This window comes from Lentinus tigrinus (assembly GCF_003813185.1).
Source record: "Lentinus tigrinus ALCF2SS1-7 unplaced genomic scaffold L226scaffold_4, whole genome shotgun sequence".
Taxonomy (NCBI): Eukaryota; Fungi; Basidiomycota; class Agaricomycetes; order Polyporales; family Polyporaceae; genus Lentinus; species Lentinus tigrinus.
In genome coordinates, this window is record NW_027137913.1 from 911,946 (window position 1) to 931,496 (window position 19,551).

General features: G+C 56.3%; 7 protein-coding genes across 7 annotated transcripts; 3 read left to right on the top strand and 4 right to left on the bottom strand.

The window, feature by feature from the left end:
- Positions 1-1,159: 1,159 nt before the first annotated feature.
- Positions 1,160-2,992, bottom strand: L226DRAFT_243551 (uncharacterized protein). Its single transcript, XM_067673193.1, has 7 exons — positions 2,720-2,992; positions 2,414-2,662; positions 2,230-2,358; positions 2,119-2,181; positions 1,977-2,065; positions 1,678-1,920; positions 1,160-1,621 (listed from the first exon to the last, which is right to left on the bottom strand). The coding sequence occupies exons 1-7, from the start codon at positions 2,819-2,821 to the stop codon at positions 1,279-1,281; spliced, it is 1,218 nt and encodes a 405-aa protein (XP_067539760.1). The 5' UTR covers positions 2,822-2,992; the 3' UTR covers positions 1,160-1,278.
- A 2,181-nt stretch (positions 2,993-5,173) lies between these two features.
- Positions 5,174-6,138, top strand: L226DRAFT_543311 (uncharacterized protein; the record flags this gene model as incomplete). Its single annotated transcript, XM_067682192.1, has 6 exons — positions 5,174-5,208; positions 5,286-5,339; positions 5,434-5,506; positions 5,568-5,619; positions 5,699-5,915; positions 6,033-6,138. 6 exons carry the CDS (start codon positions 5,174-5,176, stop codon positions 6,136-6,138), a joined length of 537 nt encoding a protein of 178 aa, XP_067539761.1.
- Positions 6,139-7,424: 1,286 nt separating this feature from the next.
- Positions 7,425-8,323, top strand: L226DRAFT_243611 (uncharacterized protein). The gene has a single exon (XM_067673195.1). It carries the CDS (start codon positions 7,501-7,503, stop codon positions 8,137-8,139), a length of 639 nt encoding a protein of 212 aa, XP_067539762.1. The 5' UTR covers positions 7,425-7,500; the 3' UTR covers positions 8,140-8,323.
- Positions 8,324-9,471: 1,148 nt separating this feature from the next.
- Positions 9,472-10,094, top strand: L226DRAFT_243576 (uncharacterized protein). The gene has a single exon (XM_067673194.1). It carries the CDS (start codon positions 9,520-9,522, stop codon positions 10,030-10,032), a length of 513 nt encoding a protein of 170 aa, XP_067539763.1. The 5' UTR covers positions 9,472-9,519; the 3' UTR covers positions 10,033-10,094.
- On the bottom strand, positions 10,095-10,479 carry L226DRAFT_243613 (uncharacterized protein). The gene has a single exon (XM_067673196.1). It carries the CDS (start codon positions 10,383-10,385, stop codon positions 10,158-10,160), a length of 228 nt encoding a protein of 75 aa, XP_067539764.1. The 5' UTR covers positions 10,386-10,479; the 3' UTR covers positions 10,095-10,157.
- Positions 10,480-10,985: 506 nt separating this feature from the next.
- On the bottom strand, positions 10,986-11,525 carry L226DRAFT_567359 (uncharacterized protein; the record flags this gene model as incomplete). Its single annotated transcript, XM_067684018.1, has 3 exons — positions 10,986-11,150; positions 11,214-11,276; positions 11,331-11,525. 3 exons carry the CDS (start codon positions 11,523-11,525, stop codon positions 10,986-10,988), a joined length of 423 nt encoding a protein of 140 aa, XP_067539765.1.
- A 4,729-nt stretch (positions 11,526-16,254) lies between these two features.
- On the bottom strand, positions 16,255-19,428 carry L226DRAFT_479988 (glycyl-tRNA synthetase; the record flags this gene model as incomplete). Its single annotated transcript, XM_067676865.1, has 9 exons — positions 16,255-16,646; positions 16,761-16,788; positions 16,866-16,988; positions 17,079-17,172; positions 17,245-17,354; positions 17,414-17,502; positions 17,574-18,451; positions 18,504-18,898; positions 19,320-19,428. 9 exons carry the CDS (start codon positions 19,426-19,428, stop codon positions 16,505-16,507), a joined length of 1,968 nt encoding a protein of 655 aa, XP_067539766.1. The 3' UTR covers positions 16,255-16,504.
- Positions 19,429-19,551: the final 123 nt, after the last annotated feature.

Below are 19,551 nucleotides of genomic sequence, written 5' to 3' on the forward strand. Positions count from 1 at the left end.
ATGGGTTTCCTTAATGAACGAATGATGGAACAGCACATACATAGGTCCTGAGCCAGAGATAATATTGGCCGTGTCGCTCTGGACATCGTCCTTAGGCTTGTCTATGGTCGATGACTCGTTGACAGAACTACGTACCTCGTCATCATCATTCTACAGACTAAGCTGCTCGTCTGCAACATAATGTTTTGGGCCTGTAAAAAACGGAATTGGCGGCATGGAACTGAGTGTGGTCACTGCAAATTTACGTTCGAAATATTCGACGCGCGAATATGGTTTAACATGACCTTCTTGTAGTTTGATGCTATCGGTTACTAGACCTTCGAGCACGGCCAACTAGTCCATTAAGAATCCACTTGTCCGAATGAATGCTGTTCGAATAAATTTCAGCAATAGCCAGCGCACGCGCACGGCGCACCAGCCTTGCAACGCAGCAGCATTGCCTTTGGTCGTTGGTCTTGCTGAAACCAACTTGCGATGATCTGGCAGAGGGCTTTCATCTGAAGAGCAGCAGCATCAACTGCAGAGCGCAAAGCCATAGCACCATTGTGGGGTCAGCAAGAGTCAAGTGCCCAAGTACGACCCGGGGTCCTTCAAGGAGTCGGACGACAGCTACTGCTGGCACGTGGCATTGGGTGACACTGGACGCGGCGTGACGAGACGCGATCGTGACAGTAGATACCAGCTCCCTTCGCTGTGGCTCAGCCATGACAATCCGCACAGGATGCGTCTCGCGTTTGCTGTAGTTGTAGTAACTGTAGTGAACTGATACAAGCCACGGCACAGACGGTTAGTACTACAGAATGCTCACTTGAAGCAGGGTGCGAAGGTGGTAGTAATACAGAAGACGCGTAACGGCCCGTTACTAGAATGCTGACGTGGAGATATATACCTCGGGGTTATCCTCATTTCGTGGTATTAGCCCGTCCGGAGGTCCTGCGCTTCTTCGAGGCCCTCAACAGCACTTCTTGCTCCACAGTCTCCGCATCTGAGCTAACCGACGAGTCGTCCGATCTCTTATGTGCCTCGACCAGGTCCTTATAGAAACCTATATCGAACTGCACGCACTCCAGGCGCATGCACGGAATGGGGTATTCTCCGGAGGCGTACTTGTCTCGTATGTCCCTCCTGGTCATGGCGCGCTCCTTGGGTTGCTTCGACTCTCGCTCCTTTCGCTGCTTCGGCTCTGGCTCCTTCCGCTTCAACTCTTGCTGCAACTCTCGATCCTTCCGGCGAAACGTCTTTTCCACGATGTCGGATTTGGGCTGTGCCAAAGAAAAATCAGCAGATTCGTATGGGGAGTCGATACCGTCGGTGACTTACTTCCGCTGGTAGCGCTTCCCACTCTTCTGGGCTAAGGACTGGTGCATCCGTGATGCGATACATACCATAGTACTGGAATATCTCCGGTGACCCTGCTCCGATCCCGACGAAGAGATGGAGTTGGGTATTATCAATGTTACCAGCACTGCTCCCGTCGGTCTTCGTGACCTTCTGGTCAAGCTCCATATGGAGAAAGCCATGTTTTCCGGGCCCGGAAGGCAGCCACCCGAGTTTTGACACGGTAAGGCAGAGGTACCATTTAATGTCATGCTTCACGGACAGTGATGTAGGATTTGCGACGCTGAGAGACGGTTTGTCAACGGCGTACGCCATCCAGATATCTGTTCTTGAACTGACTATATATGCAGCCTGTACCGAGCGTTGCCGCCGAGCGTCGCTGAGATTGACTCGCGCGTGAAGAACTCTGGCGTTCCGTTGCTTGCGGACAGGTCGGCATGGATCTCTGGAAGTTTCGCGAGGTCCAAGGCTCGCCTCGAAGGGAGTGATGGCTCATTGGTGGTCTGAAGAAACTCTTGTGGACGTGCGGGATCCTCCGTCGACTGCTCTATCGTACGCTTGGATCCAGCGGCTATGGGCGACCTGCTATGTACCTACATCAGCGGTCAGTCAGATTAGGGGAAAATCAACAACCGAACCTTGAGGATGAGGGTACTGGCACTCGTATTGTGAGACTAGTCTGAGCCGAAGACGACTGCTCTTCCTGGTCGTTCGTTCGTTCGACTCTCTTGAGAAACGATGATGTCAGTATAAGCTCATTATGAAAAGAGGGTTCATCACCTCGTTACTTTGTTCCTCAAACTTGCGCATCAATTCCTTGTTTGTCGCTTCCAGCTCTGCGCACTAGAGATGGATGAGGTCCATGGCTAGTGATATACTTATTCCACCTACCCGGGTCGTGAGTCGCTTAAACTCCTCGAGAGCCTTCGATTTCTCCTGCTCAAGATGGCGTTTCGTCTCCATAAGCTCCACTTGCAGCACTATCGTCACACTTGCATGCATCGTGGCCTGCTCCCGAATCTGGCGAGACAGGCTCAGTGCGCGTCCGTCCGGGTTCAGATGACGATTAACTCACCTCAGCTTCATGTGCCGCTTTTTGGGAAAGCAGTTCGCCTTCTAGTCGCTGAATCTCCTCCTGTGCCACTCCCGCTTCGCGAGAACTATCCACCCTGACCTGTGCAAGCTGCGCCTCCATGTTTGCGAGAGCTATTCTATGGGCCGCCTCCGCATTCTCCAAAGTGGATTGATGAGCCGCGGATTGCGTCTCCAGCTCGCATTGCGCCTCTCCGCGTGCCGCAACCGTGGCCTCCTCCGCAGCTAGTAGCTGATAATCCAGTATGAGTTATCCGAAGCCAAGGGACGAATTAACAAAAATACGTACGGCCTTCTTGCAAGACGCGTAATCAGCGTTCCGCGTTACGTGCGACTCTGCCGCCCGACGGAGCGATTGAACCAGATACTGAACGACGTGGGGCTTGAACATGTTCAACTACATTCCCGAAGCACAATTTCAGCGCCACGTAGTGCATATGAACAGGCCGGTAGCAGTCAGACGCGACTGATGCTTCACTCACTGGGGACTGGTGAGTCGGAGAGCTGCTCCCCTGGAAGACGGACACATTGCATTCGAAGATGTCGGACAGGACTTGAACGAGCTCGAGTACGAAGGTATCACTCGTCGTAACTAGCTTCAAGGACAGGGTTCAGGATCAGCCAATACACTGTAGTTAAGAGGGATACTGGAGGCACATACCTTCTTCCGGCCACTTTCATCAACTTCTTGCAAAGACACCATATCCGCGAGGACCTTTCGCAGATAATTTGCGCATTTCTGGCGCAGACCATCGAAGGGGATAGCAGTCTGCATAACTTCTAGCTGGAGCGTTATGCGGACAGTAACCGTGAAGTACGCACATTGCCAGTACTCTCTCCGTTTACCGAACCATGCAGCGTTACAGCGTCTTGAATCACGTCTACCAACACGCCGGCCAACTCCAGGGGAAACTCGCCATGCGCGAAGGCATTCTACATTTGGTCTAGGGGTTCAACCTGAATATGCACAAAGCAGCACCAACGACGTACCTGCAGCTCAGAACCTCTCTGAACACGTATCGCGGAGGCCAGCTTGAGCGCATCACGAAGAATCTCGGCCTCACGAACGGCAGACTCCATAGCAGACGAGTCCTGGGAAGTGTCCCAGCACCTCGTCGGCCTTGAAAGACGACCGTGGGTATTGGGCCCGTGACAACTCATCGATAGAGGACGATAGAGGACGAGCTTCGAGGAAGGTAGCCATGTGACCTTAATCCACGACGATGGCAAGGTTGAAATGGAAGGCTCATATAAGTCCTTCGCAATCAGCTGTGTGACACATGCACAGGGCACAGGTGTTCGCAATTCAAATGGGATAGAATGCCGTACCACGTAGCAGAGGGCATTATCATGCCAATCGGGTGACCGAGCTCGGACTACATTGAACGTTCAATGCATCTCCAGTACGGACTGTACCACTGAAGTGATACGTCGGATGCTAGCATAGGGCATATTGGCGGTGACTCTCGACAACTTGAACCAGAAACAGACGTACGTCTTCATATGAATTGTACAATGAGAACGGACGGTTGCACTCATTCGTCTTTGTCGTTGATCCACTTTGAGGCCATACGCAAGCAGAATGTCCCGAGCTGCATGCCTCGAATGAAGGGACCAAAACCGGTATGACGGATTGAACGCTACCGGTAAAGTGCTCCCATGCACTCGCTGTCTTAACATCGCGCCCTTTCGATATACAAAACGCGTTCATCCCATTAACTGCGTGTCTCGATTGGAGGAGTACAAGCGCATCGCGATTGCGAGGGCTAACCTCTACCGCATACAGTACCCTCAAGTGACGTGCCACTGCATTGCAGAACGAAAGGCTGGCTCACCGATCTTAGAAGATGCAACACCACGAACGATGCAGTGTCGAGGAGCATGATGTATTCCGCGAGAACGTGGTAGTACGAATGCGTCTGCGGGGATAGAACGTGAGCTAGGGATATTGGTGGTGCATCATAAGGACGTACCCAATGCTATAGTGCCCCCCCTACCATGCCAGTTATGTTCTGAATCCGCAATCCAACATGCAATCCTCGCAGCTATACTGACACTAGGTGGATAGCTCGAAGAGCACACGGAAGAAAGGCGCCCTCGTCGTCAGGCACTGGCAAGCGGAGAAGCCCAAGCGACGGAAAGGCATCGTGCGTTCCACGCCGCTTACTCCAGTTCCCGCCTCGTGTTCCGGCCAGATCTTTGTTGACTTGTTACACAATGAACCACACTTACTTACCACCTCGCATACCCCCTACGCCTCTGAAACCTAGACCCGATACAATCACGCCTAACGATCATACACGATGTCCCGACCCATGATGTTCTCCGCTGCATATAGCGCGCGTTTCGAGGAGGCGCGTCGACAGTCACAAGAGCAAGAGCGGCCAAAGTTGCTGTGGAGAAGAGGGTTCCATAGCGAGGGCGGACTAGCAGGTTGGGGATACTATCTTGAGCCCGCGCCTGTGGAGGAGTCCAGCACTGCAGAAGAAGACAGAGAGAATGGGGAGGGCGCAGCGGAGGACGTCGAGGACGTCGACAGCAGGCAGACGAACGGCCACGAGGACAGGGTCGGACATGTCGGCGAACCCAAGCGCCCAAGTCCGAGGATATCGGGTTACCCCGCATCGTGGGCGAGAGTGATCGCGTCGCACGGTGTGTTGTCTTTCCCCGCTCTCCTTGCCCCCTTGCCCTCATCCGCCAGCAAGGTCGTCGAATAGCACGGGCAACAGCACGAAGAGTAGAGATGGCAAACAAAACTTATGCTATCGTGTCGCTGTGGTGCGTTTCTGCCCACTGCCAGTGTTGTTTCGCTTAAATTCGAACATTCCTCGGGCATATGTCTCACCATGTCTCAGGTTTGCGTTGACAATTCCGGTTATATTCTGGGATGCAGCGTACTGTTTCCTCCGGTAAGTGCCTTGCCTAATCAAGGCGTGTCTCAACACGTCGACTCGCTGCGATTATACCCCTGGAGAGCTCACTTTCCCATCCCTAACTTCGCAGTCCACGTTCCATGGTCGGCGGCGACCTGCATTGGATCTGGAAGCCGTATGCCCTATACCAAGACATCGATTACGTGCGTGTCGAACTCGTTGCAAAGCTTAATCTAATCCTCACCACGCGTCTCGGCAACTCAGGTTTACGGCTTGAGGGCCTACGAGAACGGTGAAGGTTTCACGAATGCCCAGTGTACGTACACTCACGTATCTTGCTCCGTGTCGTAACCCGCGAAGTAGCCGGCTGACGACTGCTCGCAATTTGTCTCCAGCGACGCTCAATGTTGTTGAGAACTTCATGAACATTGGCTACCTCTACCTCGCCCACGTCGCCGGTTCACCAGCCGCGCCGTTGCTCGGCTTCACGAGTGCAATTATGACGCTCTCCAAGACCGTTCTCTACTGGCTGCAGGAGTACTACTGCGGTTATTGCTCGGTCGGCCACAACGATTTCAAAACGCTCCTCGTCTACTGGATCATCCCGAACGGGTGAGTGCCCGGCTTCACCCAGTAATGCCGTGATAGTGCAAATTACTGACGAGCAATTTGTCTTCCTTCTGCGCACTGGTGGGGGCGATATGCTCTATTCCTGCCTTGGCGCGTTAGATTGTGGCTTCTGGTCCCGAGCTACATCATCTGGGTGCTCGGCAGAGACATCACGGCGGCACTACGCGTCGTGGACAGAGCTGCCCAGAAGACGAAGAAGCAGTAGGCTGCCCCTACGTGCAGTCGTAATGGGCGGTGCGGGCCGGCTGCTTGAGGGCTCCTAAAGCCCGCTGACAATCTTTCCCGTCGGCGTCAGGCTGAGGCATTGTAACGAACCCTGCCAGATCACCGGCTACATATATCTCTCTCTCACGAGTGTATCTATCGTGGATGTACGTTGGCGTGTGCTGATTGCTTGGAATATACTCTCCGGACCTTACCTATGATGTTATTGGATGATGACTGGGGAGTGATTTACACTGGGAGCCTGCCACGGACCTGAATACCACAGTGATAGGCCACGACTTTCAGACTTCCCATCACTGTATGTCCCTGCGCAGCGTCACGTTGTAAGTACCTCTCAAGAGGCCGGAACAATGTCGGTTATCTGCTACGCTGTTAATGCGCATCGCACCCCATTATAAGCGATGTGCAGCCCTGCACGGATTTCGGGCCACATCGTCCTGGAGGCGTTGCGCCGCCGCGGAACAAACGAAGGAACAGACTCGGACAGGAAGGCGACATTGATCTGCGCTTGACCCGGCTCCAGTGGTGCACGTACTGCGGTGTTGCGATGTCGGAGACTCGGAGATTTATTGAAATCGGGTTCTCCGAGGTGGTTCAGTCATAATTGACAGGAAGGGAATACTTACTCGCGTACCGCGTACGGTTATCAAACTGTGCGTCTATTTGAACAGTGTACCCAGCCTCCAGTCCGGCAGAACTCTGCAACCTGGCAGTTAGACGTCAGTCACTTTAGAAGGTGGATCATGCTGCTGGAGCTAAGAGGAGTACTCTGTGGCTCCCTACGTTCACCAAGCGTAAGTACAAAGACGAAGCAGCGTAGCAGTTGCATGGAAGTTCGAGTTGGTGGCGTCATAGTTTGGTCCGCCATGGTCGGCACGTCGCACGGCATACGTGTCGTGTCTTCTCTCTAAAATCAGTTGCGTTCGAGCGTTTGGTAGAACTTACTGTAATTGTTGCACTGGAAGGGAAGACACACCGCGAGGCAGTGGGCGGACTTGCCAGGCCTTTGAGCGGCGAGTCAACCTTCCAAGACTGTATTGCTCACCGAGGAGACGGCTCACGGAGCTCCAACTGTCAAGCCACGGGTGTCCAGATCCTAGGACTTGGCCCACCAGCAGTATCATGTGCCAGAGGCCGAAGCTGAACAGAGAGGGACGATCGCCTGCATAAGGAGATCGTACACGGTTCGCGAGTGCTGAGTACTGAGTGCTCGGATCCTGCGCGCGAAGCTCCGTGCAATTGTAACCTTCGAGTAATACGATCAAGATCGGGGTCTGGGGAGAGAAGGTGTCAAAATCCTTACCATTCCAACCATGGCCTGCCTACCCCCGAACCGCAAACGATGAGGCAATACCCAGTCTGGATGTCCCAGGTGCTAGAGAATCCGCCACACTGGGCCTCGGTGATGCCACGCGCAACCCACGATTCCACGGCGAGCACACGGCCAGGACGAACGTCCCACGGGCCTATATCGTCCGAAACAAGAAGACGTACAGACGCGCTAGCGTGTCTGCGCAGAAATGAAAGTAGCCGCGACCGTTTGAACCCCCGAGTGCTTCGCGAGATAGAGTTGCGCGAGCGTACCAGACCGTTGACACGGTATGCCCTCGACCCTTGTCGTTTTTACGGCCGCGCTCAACCCATCGCAGGCAGAGCCTGCCCGGACTCCGGATCAGCGCGAACCTCGGTCGGGCCAGCGTGCTGCCTCAGTCATAGACGCAGGTCGTCTTGTCCAATCCTCGAAGAGACGCTGTGCGTAGCGTATCACACGCTGCACGCAGGCCGCTTCGCGTCCGTCGTACAGAACCCGATCGAGAGGGGTAGGGAGAGAATGCGAACCGCTCACCGCGCCAGAACCCGCACGCAGCACAGGATGAGGCAGGCTTCGGGCTTCGAGATTGGGCGTTCGGTCTTCCGTGGTACGAGCACGTCTCACGCGTTCTCGCCTGCGCGTCCGGAGGAAGAGGAGAAGAGGAGTTGAGCGGCGACGATAAAGAAGGTATGAGGTCGCAGACGAGAAGAGGAATTCGGAAACAGTCTGGTATGTTTGATTGTCTATATGTAGCACGACTGTGCCCGGCTTATCGCGCGAGCGTAGTGGAGATGTGGGTTTATTGCGGCGTCTGGTCGCCATATCCGCGTTGTCGCCACAACTCGTGTTCGGAAGACGGTACGTACAGCCGTTTCTTCGGAGGATAATGATGGTCTGGAGAGCGCGTACCGCTTGTCAGTGTGGAAGTGATCGCGACATATTTGTGCACTCGCCTCTGAAAAACCCCAGTGCCCACACTACTCCCACACGTTACCGAGACAGGGTCGTGGTATGTCGAAGACAAATATTGCATACTTGACCCGTGGCACGTACCGAGCAAGGATTGCATCCTTGACCTGTCCGAGTGAAGTTAATAGCGCAAGGGAATCAGGATGACGAGTGTGACCAGGTCTTTGGATGACTGTGCATCGCACGTTGGTCGTCCGATGAGGTCCCCAGTCGCTCAAAGTCAGAAGCCTACACGAAATCTTCAACCACGCACGTCAGACCACAGCCCAGTCTCGCCACGGAAGCCGCATCGAAGTTCGCAGAAGCAGCGCACCAGGGAGTTCGTCCCGGATGCCATGTTCTAAGTACCTGACGAGCGCGCCAGCACGCGTTCGGAAAGTACGCGTCTCTCTCTGGTGTCCACACCTCGCGAGAAGTGTGGCCAGGAGCGCAAACGGGGACGGCGGAATTCTGGAACGAAGAAAGGGCGACGATGCGTCGCATTTGGGTGCGTCCGAAGCAACTCCGCAGAAGACGAGACGGGAACGCTGGAACCGCGAGGAGGAGAGCAAGTGTGGCCTGGGTGCACGCGCTGCGTAGGCTCCCTGGGCAGGGACCCTACAAGCCATAAGGTATAAGCTATAGCAGAAGAAGCACCGGGACCGGGCAGGCATCCGGGCGTTGCCACAGGCTCGTATTGGCCCCGAGGGCGGATTGGCCGCGGCCTGTGGAGTGCGCGCACCATTTCTGGGTGATCGTCCTAGCGATGGGCAGGGCGCGCGTGCGGGAACAGGCTCGGGTTCCGCGTCCGCGTCCGGCCACCCACCGCGTATTCGATTCGCGCGTTCTGTTCCCTCCCTTCGCGCTCTACATGGCTTCCTCACAACAGCGATCGGAGGGCCGCAGGCACGTCCATCAGCGATGTCGTCAATGGACAGCGCCGCGGGCTTGCAATCCGTACTTATGGGGACCCTCGGTCGTCGACGAACCGACGGTGATACCACACGCGACGTCGGCCGCGAGAGTCCAGCAGCAAAGTTCACGTAAAATCACAGTAAACGCACAGGGCGAGGGTGCTCACCAGCACTGGTCTCGACGAGGATGACGCAGGGATGTCTTGATGGAGGCAATGGCGATAGGAGAGAGATAGGATTGCGCGCCGCTGTCCCGACCACCGAGCAGGCCACAGGACGCGATGGGCCAGCTGCCGTCACCCGTCATTCTCCACGTGAAGACCCTCCAACGTGCCCTCCGTCTGCGGCGGAGGACAGTCGGAAAAGACATGACCTGCATCTTATTCTGGACGAGTGCTGGTCATCGCGAGTCGTGGATGATGGCTGCACCAGTCCGAGTCGGAGCCTCGGTTGCGGACCGGTGAATTGGCTGCACGGTGCAAACAAGCTCGCGACAAATTTCCAGCGCCGGGGGAGACGAACAACGCGCAGGGCCAGTCGAGGGTTCGCCGAGGACAAAGGGGACGCGAGAATGTATGGTCCATGCATCGACGAGCGCGTTCCCGATGGCGGTTCCCGAACGCCGCTGCATATGGCAGCATCACCGCGCTCGACGCAAGGACGCCCCGGGGCTTCCTGTGAGAGCAATTGTACACCGTGAAGGTTCGGGGCATCAAAAAGATAAGCACGCCAGATTGGAGAGTTCTGAGCCCAATGCCAAAGAATGCCAATGGGTTTGATCCACCGATGGTCGAGAGCGGTCAACAATTCGAGGGTCTTGACGCGTTATTGTGAACGTGGTACGCGCCATGATGTATCAGCACTTCGCCGGGTCCCGGGTGCGCGAACAAACAAAACGTCAGACACAGCAAATGCCTTGTCATGGATTCCGGGGTGCGAGCTGCGACTAGGGGCCTGAGGCATGATATGACCGCAGAACAAGAGGTTCTGAGTTCTAGGTCGTGGAGATCCAGCAAGAGGCGGCGGAGATGACGAGCAAGCTGTGACACACATGAGCCTCGGGAACGGTGGAGGTTTGGAACTAGTGCAGGGTCGTCGTAGAGGCACGCACCTGAAACCGACGTCCTCCGCGCTAGCAACTGTCGCCACCACACGTGCATTGCCTCGCGAGGCTGATCGGTATCTGCGGAAGCTTCTGCGTTCAGGATGGACACCCAAAACCGACTTCCTCGCTCAAGACAGTCATGCGCGCAACGCCACTGTGTGCAACAGCTGCGGGGTGTGCAGAGAAAGTGATACTCGTATAATGTATTCGAGGACTAGCCGCGGGCATCCCGGTGGTAATGTTCTGGAGGACTACTGACACAGGATGCTATGATTAGAAACCCAAAGGCCCCAGCCAAATGCGAAGTGTATACGTGAGGAGAATGCGAGAGAGACTATGCGAGGAGACAGAGAGAGACATGCAGGGAGGTGCGCGAGGATATCGATGCCATGTGAGGGAATAAGGGTAAAGAGAGGAACGTCTAGTGATGCAAAGCAAGATCGAGTGCGTACGGATAGCTTTTATGCCGTGGTATGACAGCGAACGCAGCGGTAGTAGGTACTGCAAAGTCCCGGAGAGAGAGAAACACGGAGAGAAGAGAGACAAGTCTATGGGGGAAGGGGGTTGTCGCTCAGACTTGCATTTTTGATTTTGCCTGCGACGACGAGACGCGTAAGAACAGGGACGAGGACGAAGACAAGATGTATACTCACGGGCTTCCGCATCATGAGTGGTGGCGGGTTGGAGTTTGGGGAGTACTGGACGGGTTGCATCTGAAAGCAACGGGCGACCGGGTCAGGCTTGAGGGTGGGCTCGGACTGGACTCAGATACGCACATGGGGGGCAGCGTATGCGGGAAGAGTGGTATTGGCAGCCGATTTGGACAGTGCTTTTTGCAACTGACGATACAGGATTACTACCGGTACGTGGCAAGGATGGAAACTAAATGTTACCTTTGCCTGGCTCTCAGCGTTGCGCTGTGCAAGCATGGTGGGGTGTAGTGAGAGGCCGTCGATGCTCTTGGCTTGGGGTAGTGATGAGAGGGAGCATGCAAGACTCGGGAGCGCGATGAGCTGCTCTGGTGGTATAGAGTTGGTGGAGGAGCGGGAGGATGCCGAGGAGGCGGACTTCTGAGTTTGGGACGGCATGGTGCGCGTGACCGGTGGGTGTGGCCGAGAGAGATGGGGCTAGCGTGCCGGAGGACGAGGGCGAGGGCGCGAGGGCGACGCGGTTCGTGACGGGAGAGCGCAGGGGGCAGCGAGGGCGATGGCCAGGTACGCAGACGCGACTGGAGTGATGAGAGGGAAAAGCGACGGGACGGAGGGCTACTTTATATGCGCTCGGGCCCAGACTTGGCCAGAGAGCGATGACCTCTGCTGCAGCGAGCAACGAACGCAATTGGCCAGCATCTGCACATCTCGTTTCCCTCCTCGGCGATCTGGCTCGCTTCCCTGCCGCCCGCAAAACTAATTTCGCCTTTCCGCGGAGTCTGGCGGAGTGGCGGAGTCCCAACGCACCTCCCAAACCCGGCGTAGTGCCACAACGCCTGCCTCGGTAGCCGACGTGCTCCAGATAAGCCTCCGCTGCACAAGCTCACTGTGCGACTTTGATTGCCACTCATGCTAGCCGCAGCCCAGTGGCCCCTGCAGCCAGCCCCAGATGCCACACAATTCCAAGACACACACCACGCGCAGGAACCCTCAGACCAGCTCAGCTCTCCTCGTCGCGCTGCCCGCTCTAGCCTCTGCCTCGCGGCCGCTGTACGTTCGTGGCTGCACAGCACAGTCCGAAGCGGCAGCCCTCACACGCACTGGGGTCCCCACCTGACATGTCTGTTAATCGGACAGCTTCGTGCCATGTATCATGTCCTCCTCGCATCGTGGCCGACCATACCCTTTTGGGCGACTGATTCCAAACCCTCCGTACGACATTCCAGGGCATCCCCATTCTCATTCTCAAGATCATAGGACCGCACGGCGCTCCGCTGCTGAATGCGGCCTGCTCGCATTCAGTCCACGTTCATGGGAACGCAGCACCGTCTCTGATCCCATCCCTGCGCGTACGTCCTCTTCAGATTGACTCTGGTTGGGAACTGATTCGGAATTCTATTCTCGCAGGTTGCCCAGGACCACTTTTCGCAGGAGCACTTCTCCAACCGAGCCACTTCCCCCGCCGGTCTCTGGCGCTTATCCCTGACTTCTAGCACGCACTATGGCGAAGTATGGAGTGTCCACCCACCGTGTTGTAGCATGAACATCGTCAACATGACGCATGAGCTCTGCACATCTCCTCGTAACCAAACAAATCACTCTCGTCACATTCTTCCAAGGTGACTAGACCGTTCGAGTAAGGTCCGCTACTACTCGTTCTGCATCTACTGCTGTTAGACTTCAACAGAGTTAATCCTCAATGTACACACTCGCAATGGACACAGGAGCGCGGGACATCGGTGCCACGTATGCTCAGTAAGTGTTCTGACCCCGTTTTCATGCTTGAGTTCGGCATGTTCATACGCCTGCTCTATCCAGTCATTCCAGGGACTGCACAGGACAGAGTGCGGGGATATGTTGCACACTCACACTTGTCAGTCGCTTGACACAAGACCGTCGTATGACGCATTGCCATCATTTGTCCCTTGCAGTATTCTCCTGCGTCTTGCCCCCGTGTTAGGCAAAGCTATTCCTGCACGAGTGGTCACACGGCTTCCCTCAGTACGTCCAGCGAGGCGCACGCCCTCAACATCTCCGACGCGCAAGGAACGACGGACGGAAGCCCCTTGGAGCACGACCTGTCTTACGCCGCGGATGTATGACAGTCAACGCTGCAGAAGATTCGGGGTCAGTACCTTCTGTTCGGTCTGCAGAATTGCTAAGGCGTTTCGTCACTTGGGGACACCGATGGATTCTTCGACCATCTCCATCCTGTGTGTACGTAACCCTTGCAAATATGATGTCGACTGCGATGCAGAAATTGACAATCTGTTCTCCATAAAGGCTCTATGAACGCAGCGCTGCGGTCTTCTGTCCTGTCATCCCAGTGCATTATTCTGGCTGTTCGTGTCGCCGTTGTACGGCAGCGCGACCAAGTGACGACCGGAGATTGGTTCATTCCGCGCATACCCTCAAGGCGTCGCCGCAACTTGTACGGTATGCCCTGCGACCAAGGCCGACACCGGTCGAGAAGGTCAGGACGCTTTTCGTGAGCCAACCAGGCGGGTCGCATGTCGAGCAGCCATGTCGTACTTTACCCACGGACGCATCTCTGAGCGACCCCTTGCGCATCTATTTCCTTGGCAGAAATGCTGAATTGCGGCCATTGACTATGCGTGGAAGCCACGCTTGTATGGAGGTCCGATGCACTGATCACGTTGCCGCAGACGTCTGTGTATCGCCGGCTTGGATCTTCCAAACTAGTGCTCGCGCAGTGCACCCCGGGATCCTAGTGGTCCAGCCAGAGCAAGTCCCAGGATTTCCTGGTGCATTCGCACGATCATACAGTCCACGGGCGTCATCTGACCGACCGCGAAGAAGCAGGGCTCGGTCGAGCGAAAAGCTTGACAGCGAGTCAATTGCGAATGTCTGTACCCTGTCCCTGCCTCGAGTGCTGCTCAATATCCTCCGGTGTGCACAGCTGCAGTCTGGCCAACCTTTTTAACTCCGCATACGGCAGTCAACCTACTATGTCTATCCTATCTCTAGCGCGGCAGGCATCTGGGGATCGTCCCCACAGCGTTCAGACTCCGGGAGGGTGCGTTTCTCGTCAGGCGAGGCCGTGCCCATTCCCGTAGGTTGTCAGTCCGCGAAGATGCGTTTGCATGCCCTCTGCATGCCGGATGCGCTTCAATGCTGCTCATGACCCGCCGCGCAGGACCCCCAATCTAATCTCGCATCGCGGAAGTGCGATCGTGAGCGATCCCGCTCAGAAGGTCTCCATGTAGGTGATCCCATTGATGTTTCCGCGTACCCAGAACTGTCCCTCATCTTCGTGTAGGGTTCGAGTAAGCAAGATTGTGCGCTGCCGTACGTGCTTTGCGCTCCTCGTTGGCTGATCATCGGGACACAACATGTTCAGACCCGCCCCCAGAACCGACAAGTCCAGGCGACCGCCTTTCGTGAAAACGCCCGAAGAACAATGCATCTAACTCGCGACCGCCGCGCGAAAATGTCTCAAGCATTCTTCGAGCTCGAACGTCCGATCCGGAGACAATCTGCAGCACTGCGAGCGGGGATTCGCACACGTTTCATCTTGCGCACAACGTTGCTTCCAACGAGCGAACGAGAAAACCACTCGCCGTACGGGCTTCCACGGTCGCCAGGCGCGTTGGACGTCAATTTTACGCGTCCGCCTTCCCTTCTCTCGCGCCTCGCGTTCCGCCAAGCGACAACCGCGTTCCCTCCTCTTCTCGGGCTCGTTCGCGCGTACTGTAACTCTCACATTCTCCCCGCGCTGTTCCACTGCCAGGGCAAGGGCATAGAGTTCAGAGAGGCCCAGACTCGAAGTGGCTCCTGCACTACCCCGCATGGCCCGCTTCATCTCGACACCCCCGGCGTCGACGCTTGATCTGCGCATGTCAGCACGTCCCGGTCTTCTCAGCCATTGGCGTCATCGCCGCCCCACGTCGGCTGCGGTGCCTCGCAGGCGCACCCACGACGCCGGTTGGGTCCTCCTGCCCTGGAAGTGTACGAATACGTTCAATATCCGGGCCCCCACGTTGAATTAGGTTGGTGCTCCGGTCCCGCGGGTTGCCGTCCGCACGCGCGCCGGGCTTACGGTGTGTGTACACACTGTAACACAGGGGTTCACCTGGCCGCGCTGGCCCGCTTGCGGACGGTGCTGCGGTCTGCTAACACTTCTGCCCCTTGCGCCTACTTCACGAGTATTTTCCCGGAGAATCTACGCAGAGCTACGCGTGAGCGGACACGCGAGCTGCGGCCACACCGTTGGCTGAGTTTCTCATCCCGCGCTTTCCCCACACTCACGACGCCCCCGGCGTATTACCAGCCTTACCTCACGCGAGTCTGCTGACCGCGTACTAGTCGCTGCGCCTGTACGCATGCGAAGCATCCGTGACATCTCGCCGCCATGTCCCCGGCGGTCTGCAATGTATATTGCACGACTTCTTACAGTCGCCGGAAGCTTGACTGGTCCCCTTCGAACCTCGCGGCTGGCGCGGATAACCTCGCAAGGTCTATCAGCGATGCCATGCTTGCGCTTCGCCCACGACAGGCCGACGTCTCGCGTCACCGCTCTGACACCACGGGAAGGGCATGGATATGTCTGCAGCCGGAAATTGCATGCAGGGTGCCTGAAGCCTGACGCACAGTGCGATCGGGCGCAAAGGTCGCCGAGCTGGATCGCCCGCGTGCGTGTGCATAGATGTGCATGCGTATGTGTCAGTTTCTAGGTTCGCGGAACTTGCAGCACACCCCCTCACGAGGGACCATATGACGGAAAAATGTGGCCAAGCCGCAAGCGCACCGGGGTTGCTCATCAATTTTGACACGGCGTGTGGATCACATCTCGCGTAAACTGGGACACTAGGGGCGATTGCGCAGGGATGACCGTTGCGACCTGTTGCTACGGTCAGTCCATGCAAAACTAAAAACACCCCTTGATGGAACGCATGGGAGAACACGTACGGTCGGGTCCGTCGATACTTTCTCGTCCATTAGCGTTACGCCGTGCGGGCAACGCCGAGCGCGATGACGAGCACGTTCCCAGTGCCAGAAGCGTGTCTCTCGGGTACTGTGCTGTGGCCGAGAGAACGCATGCCACGGCGCACGAACTTAATGACCCTGCTGACTCGCCGTCATGCTCACGAGTCGCTGCTGCAGGTCGTACCAGAGTTCATCTTGTACACGGTGTGCGCCGTATCTACTGCGATATCGTATGCTCCGAGTGCGATGGCCCAACAATGATACCACCCATTGCGCGCTCCGGGGCAGCCAGTTGTTTTGATACAGCGGTGATGAAACGAACGTACAGATTTCAGGTAACTTCCCATTTGCAGGCACTCACGTTGTACCCTCGACATTCCTTCTATTGCCTAACCCCGACACCGATACGCCCTTCGCGGACATTGAGTGGCCGAGCTCAGCAGGAGGAGCTGCAATCACGCAAGCTTCTATCACTCCACCGCCTGAACGCCGTCGTACGCCGGTAACCTGCGGCACGCCTCCGCCCAGTCAATGGTGCCGTTCACGAGTTCAGTGACGGCGGCAATAACCTCGTCTATCTCGCCGATGAGTTGCCCAGTCGTGTCGCGTTCCCTGCGATGGAAGACTCATAAGCATCGCGCAGCCGGCGGCATTGCCAATCGTTGGGTGCCACAACACCCAACGTGATCACTGGCCGAGGGGGAGAAGCTTGAGAATGAAGCTCACCTGAGGGTCATCGTGCGGTTCTGGACAGCTGTGGCGGAGATGACGAGGATATGAGCACCTTGCTGCGAACGTGTGACGAGGAAAGACGCGAGCGAGAGGACGTACAGGCAAAGTCAAGCGTCAAGCCATAGGGGGTCCCGAGCTCGTCGTTGCGCGCGTAGCGCTTGCCGATGGACGTATTTGAGTCGTCCACTCGCGAGAAGATTCCAGCCTTGCGCAACTTCGACGCTGGAAACGAACTGCGTCAGCATCGGAACACTACAGGTGGCCGCGGGACTGCATGCGGAGGACCACCTGACATCGGCTAACTATACTTACAGACTTCCCGGACAAGGGGATCGAACTCGGCCTTCGCGCTGAGAGGGACGATCAGAACCTTCGTCGGGGCAACGACTGCGGGCAGGGACAGGACCTAGACGGAACGCAAACATTCAGGGTGAATACATCGCGGAGGTGGACACACGGAAGGACGCAAGAGACGCACCCCGCGTTCGACGTCTTGCTCTCGGCTCCAGAAGCTGTGCTCCAGCAGCACATACAATATGCGGCCGAGACCGAACGACGGCTCAATGACGTTCGGTGTAAACTCGCGGACTAGACGCAGTTCGGTCAGATGACACTGCACCCCGAAAGGGTGTGTATGTGAAACTCACCGGATTGCTTGAACGTCTTCTTCTCAATGGTCAGAAGGTCAGGCGTCAACTTGAATTCTCGACCGTCGGACGATGTAATGGTAGCGGACCTGTAGAATGGGGATGTGTCGTGTGAGCACGTTCGACCTTCAAGCCGCGGGGAGACAATGTGGACACTCACCCCTGCGCGAGTTCGCCCTGAAGCTTTGCGAGCAGGGCCTCGTCCATGCCTCCGATAATTGTCTGGATGACGGCTGAGTCCTTCCCGAAGGTCTTCCCGAAGTTCTTCTTGTTGAACTCAGCGACCAGCTTCTCGGTGATGATTGGCTCTTTGAGAGCTTGGCGTACGACAAGGGGGTGCCCCGTCTTTGCCATGTGGACAGTAAGGTCGTATGCAGCACGATCTGCGCACCCCACGCACTCGGTCCAGCCGTACGAGTTCTGGATCTCGGCGTCCCAACAGTCAGTGGCATAGTGTGCCATTTCGTTCCCCATGTGCTGGCGGAAACGAAGGCGCGTAGGGTTGATGCCGATCTTGATCAGGAACTGGTGGATCCGCGCCAGGAAGTACCCCAACGTCTCGTTCGCAACGATGCCTTTGTCGACCGCATCCCCAATCTTCATGCGCGTCAGCTTCGTGCTTCCGGCCGCCTGCGTGTCGCGGTCGAGAAGGTCGAGCTCCACATCCCGTACTTCAGCGAAGCGCTCGTGCTTCTTGTCTTCCGGGTCGACGTAGTGCTCGATCTCGGCCATGGTGAACTCGCGCACGCGCAGCAGCCCTGCACGCGGAGAAATCTCGTTACGGAAGGAGCGACCAATTTGCGCCGATGCGAACGGCACCCGGCCGTTGTTGAACTCCAGCAACCGGGAGAAGTTCAGGAAGTGGCCCTGAGCGGTCTCAGGTCGCAGGAAACCAGGGTGCTGGCCGGTGGGGCCAATGCTGCTGGCAAACATGAGATTAAATTGGACAGGTTCTGATACCTCGTTGTCCGTGTCTGGATTCCTGATGTTGTACTTTTTGCACAGCTCGCCAAGCTCCGGACCAGAATAGTTGTCCAGCTATACGACACTCTCGTCAGCCGATCGCACAGAGTCAGAGACCTCCACTTACCTGAGCCAATATGGTCTCGTATTCAACGACCTGCTCATCCGAGAGCTTCACGGCAGTAGGTTTTGCCTTGTCCTTCTTTTTCTTCTTCTTATCGTCCTCCTTCACAGGTTGTGCGGCTAGGCCGCGCGCCTCCTTGTCGCCTGCCAGACGTGCCTCCAAGACGTTTTTAACCAGGTGGTCGGCGCGAAGGACTTCTCCATTCTTCAAGTCCTTCACCATCCAGTCAGCAAAACGTGCGACGTGGCCGGAGGTCTCGAAGACAGGCGCTGGGGTCATGATTGTCGTGTCCACTTCAAGCATATGTTCCTCGACTATGAAGTGCTTGCGCCATTCGGAGATGATGTTGCTTTGAAGTGACGAGCCCGGCGGGCCGTAGTCGTAGAGACCAGCGACACCTGGAACAAATCCGATCAGTTCGTACTTCTACTCACGGCGCACGACAGATCTATCGGGAGGTCCCCGCCGCCAGCAGCGATTGAGGACTTGGTAGCCCATGGAAAGTGAATGCAGTAGCTGCTCTGATGCGATGACAAGTGACGCTGGAAACGCTGTCCATAGACCCGTTACGGGACTCGACGACAACATCCTACACACCGACATCACGTAGCAACGTGGATATGCATGCGATGCACGACATCACTACTCCATGCTCCCGCCCGTTCCTGCAGGACAAAATATCCTCTGCTCACCGCAGCACTGAACGTCCCATCGCCAGCTAACTATGCTTCATTCCCCACTACCCAACCATCGCCGCGCCATATTCGTCCTGCGCCACACTTATGCCGCAGCAAGATCGAACTGATTTGAAGAACTCACCGCCATAGATCTCGAATGCAGGTGCATAGAAGAATCGGCGATTGAGCACCGCTTCGAATCGCGCCTTGTCGAAAGGATGAGCAGCCTTGTTGACCGGGAGGTTGGCCATGTCTAAATGTTTCCGGCGAATGTGGATGCGCGGAGGAGTAAAAGTACAAGGACGAAGAAGAAGAAAAGCCCGCGACCGCATTCACGGACCGATTTGGGAGTGACTCAAGCAGAAGGTGATCAG

What these genes read in the sequence shown, in the direction of transcription:
- L226DRAFT_243613 (XM_067673196.1), bottom strand. Translation starts at nt 10,385, where the DNA reads ATGTGTGTCACAGCTTGCTCGTCATCTCCGCCGCCTCTTGCTGGATCT.
- L226DRAFT_243551 (XM_067673193.1), bottom strand. Translation starts at nt 2,821, where the DNA reads ATGTTCAAGCCCCACGTCGTTCAGTATCTGGTTCAATCGCTCCGTCGG. An exon ending in ACGCGTCTTGCAAGAAGGCC is followed by an intron (nt 2,663 to 2,719) that starts GTACGTATTTTT and finishes CTGGATTATCAG; the next exon opens with CTACTAGCTGCGGAGGAGGC. An exon ending in TTAAGCGACTCACGACCCGG is followed by an intron (nt 2,182 to 2,229) that starts GTAGGTGGAATA and finishes ATCCATCTCTAG; the next exon opens with TGCGCAGAGCTGGAAGCGAC.
- L226DRAFT_243576 (XM_067673194.1), top strand. Translation starts at nt 9,520, where the DNA reads ATGACGCAGGGATGTCTTGATGGAGGCAATGGCGATAGGAGAGAGATA.
- L226DRAFT_243611 (XM_067673195.1), top strand. Translation starts at nt 7,501, where the DNA reads ATGAGGCAATACCCAGTCTGGATGTCCCAGGTGCTAGAGAATCCGCCA.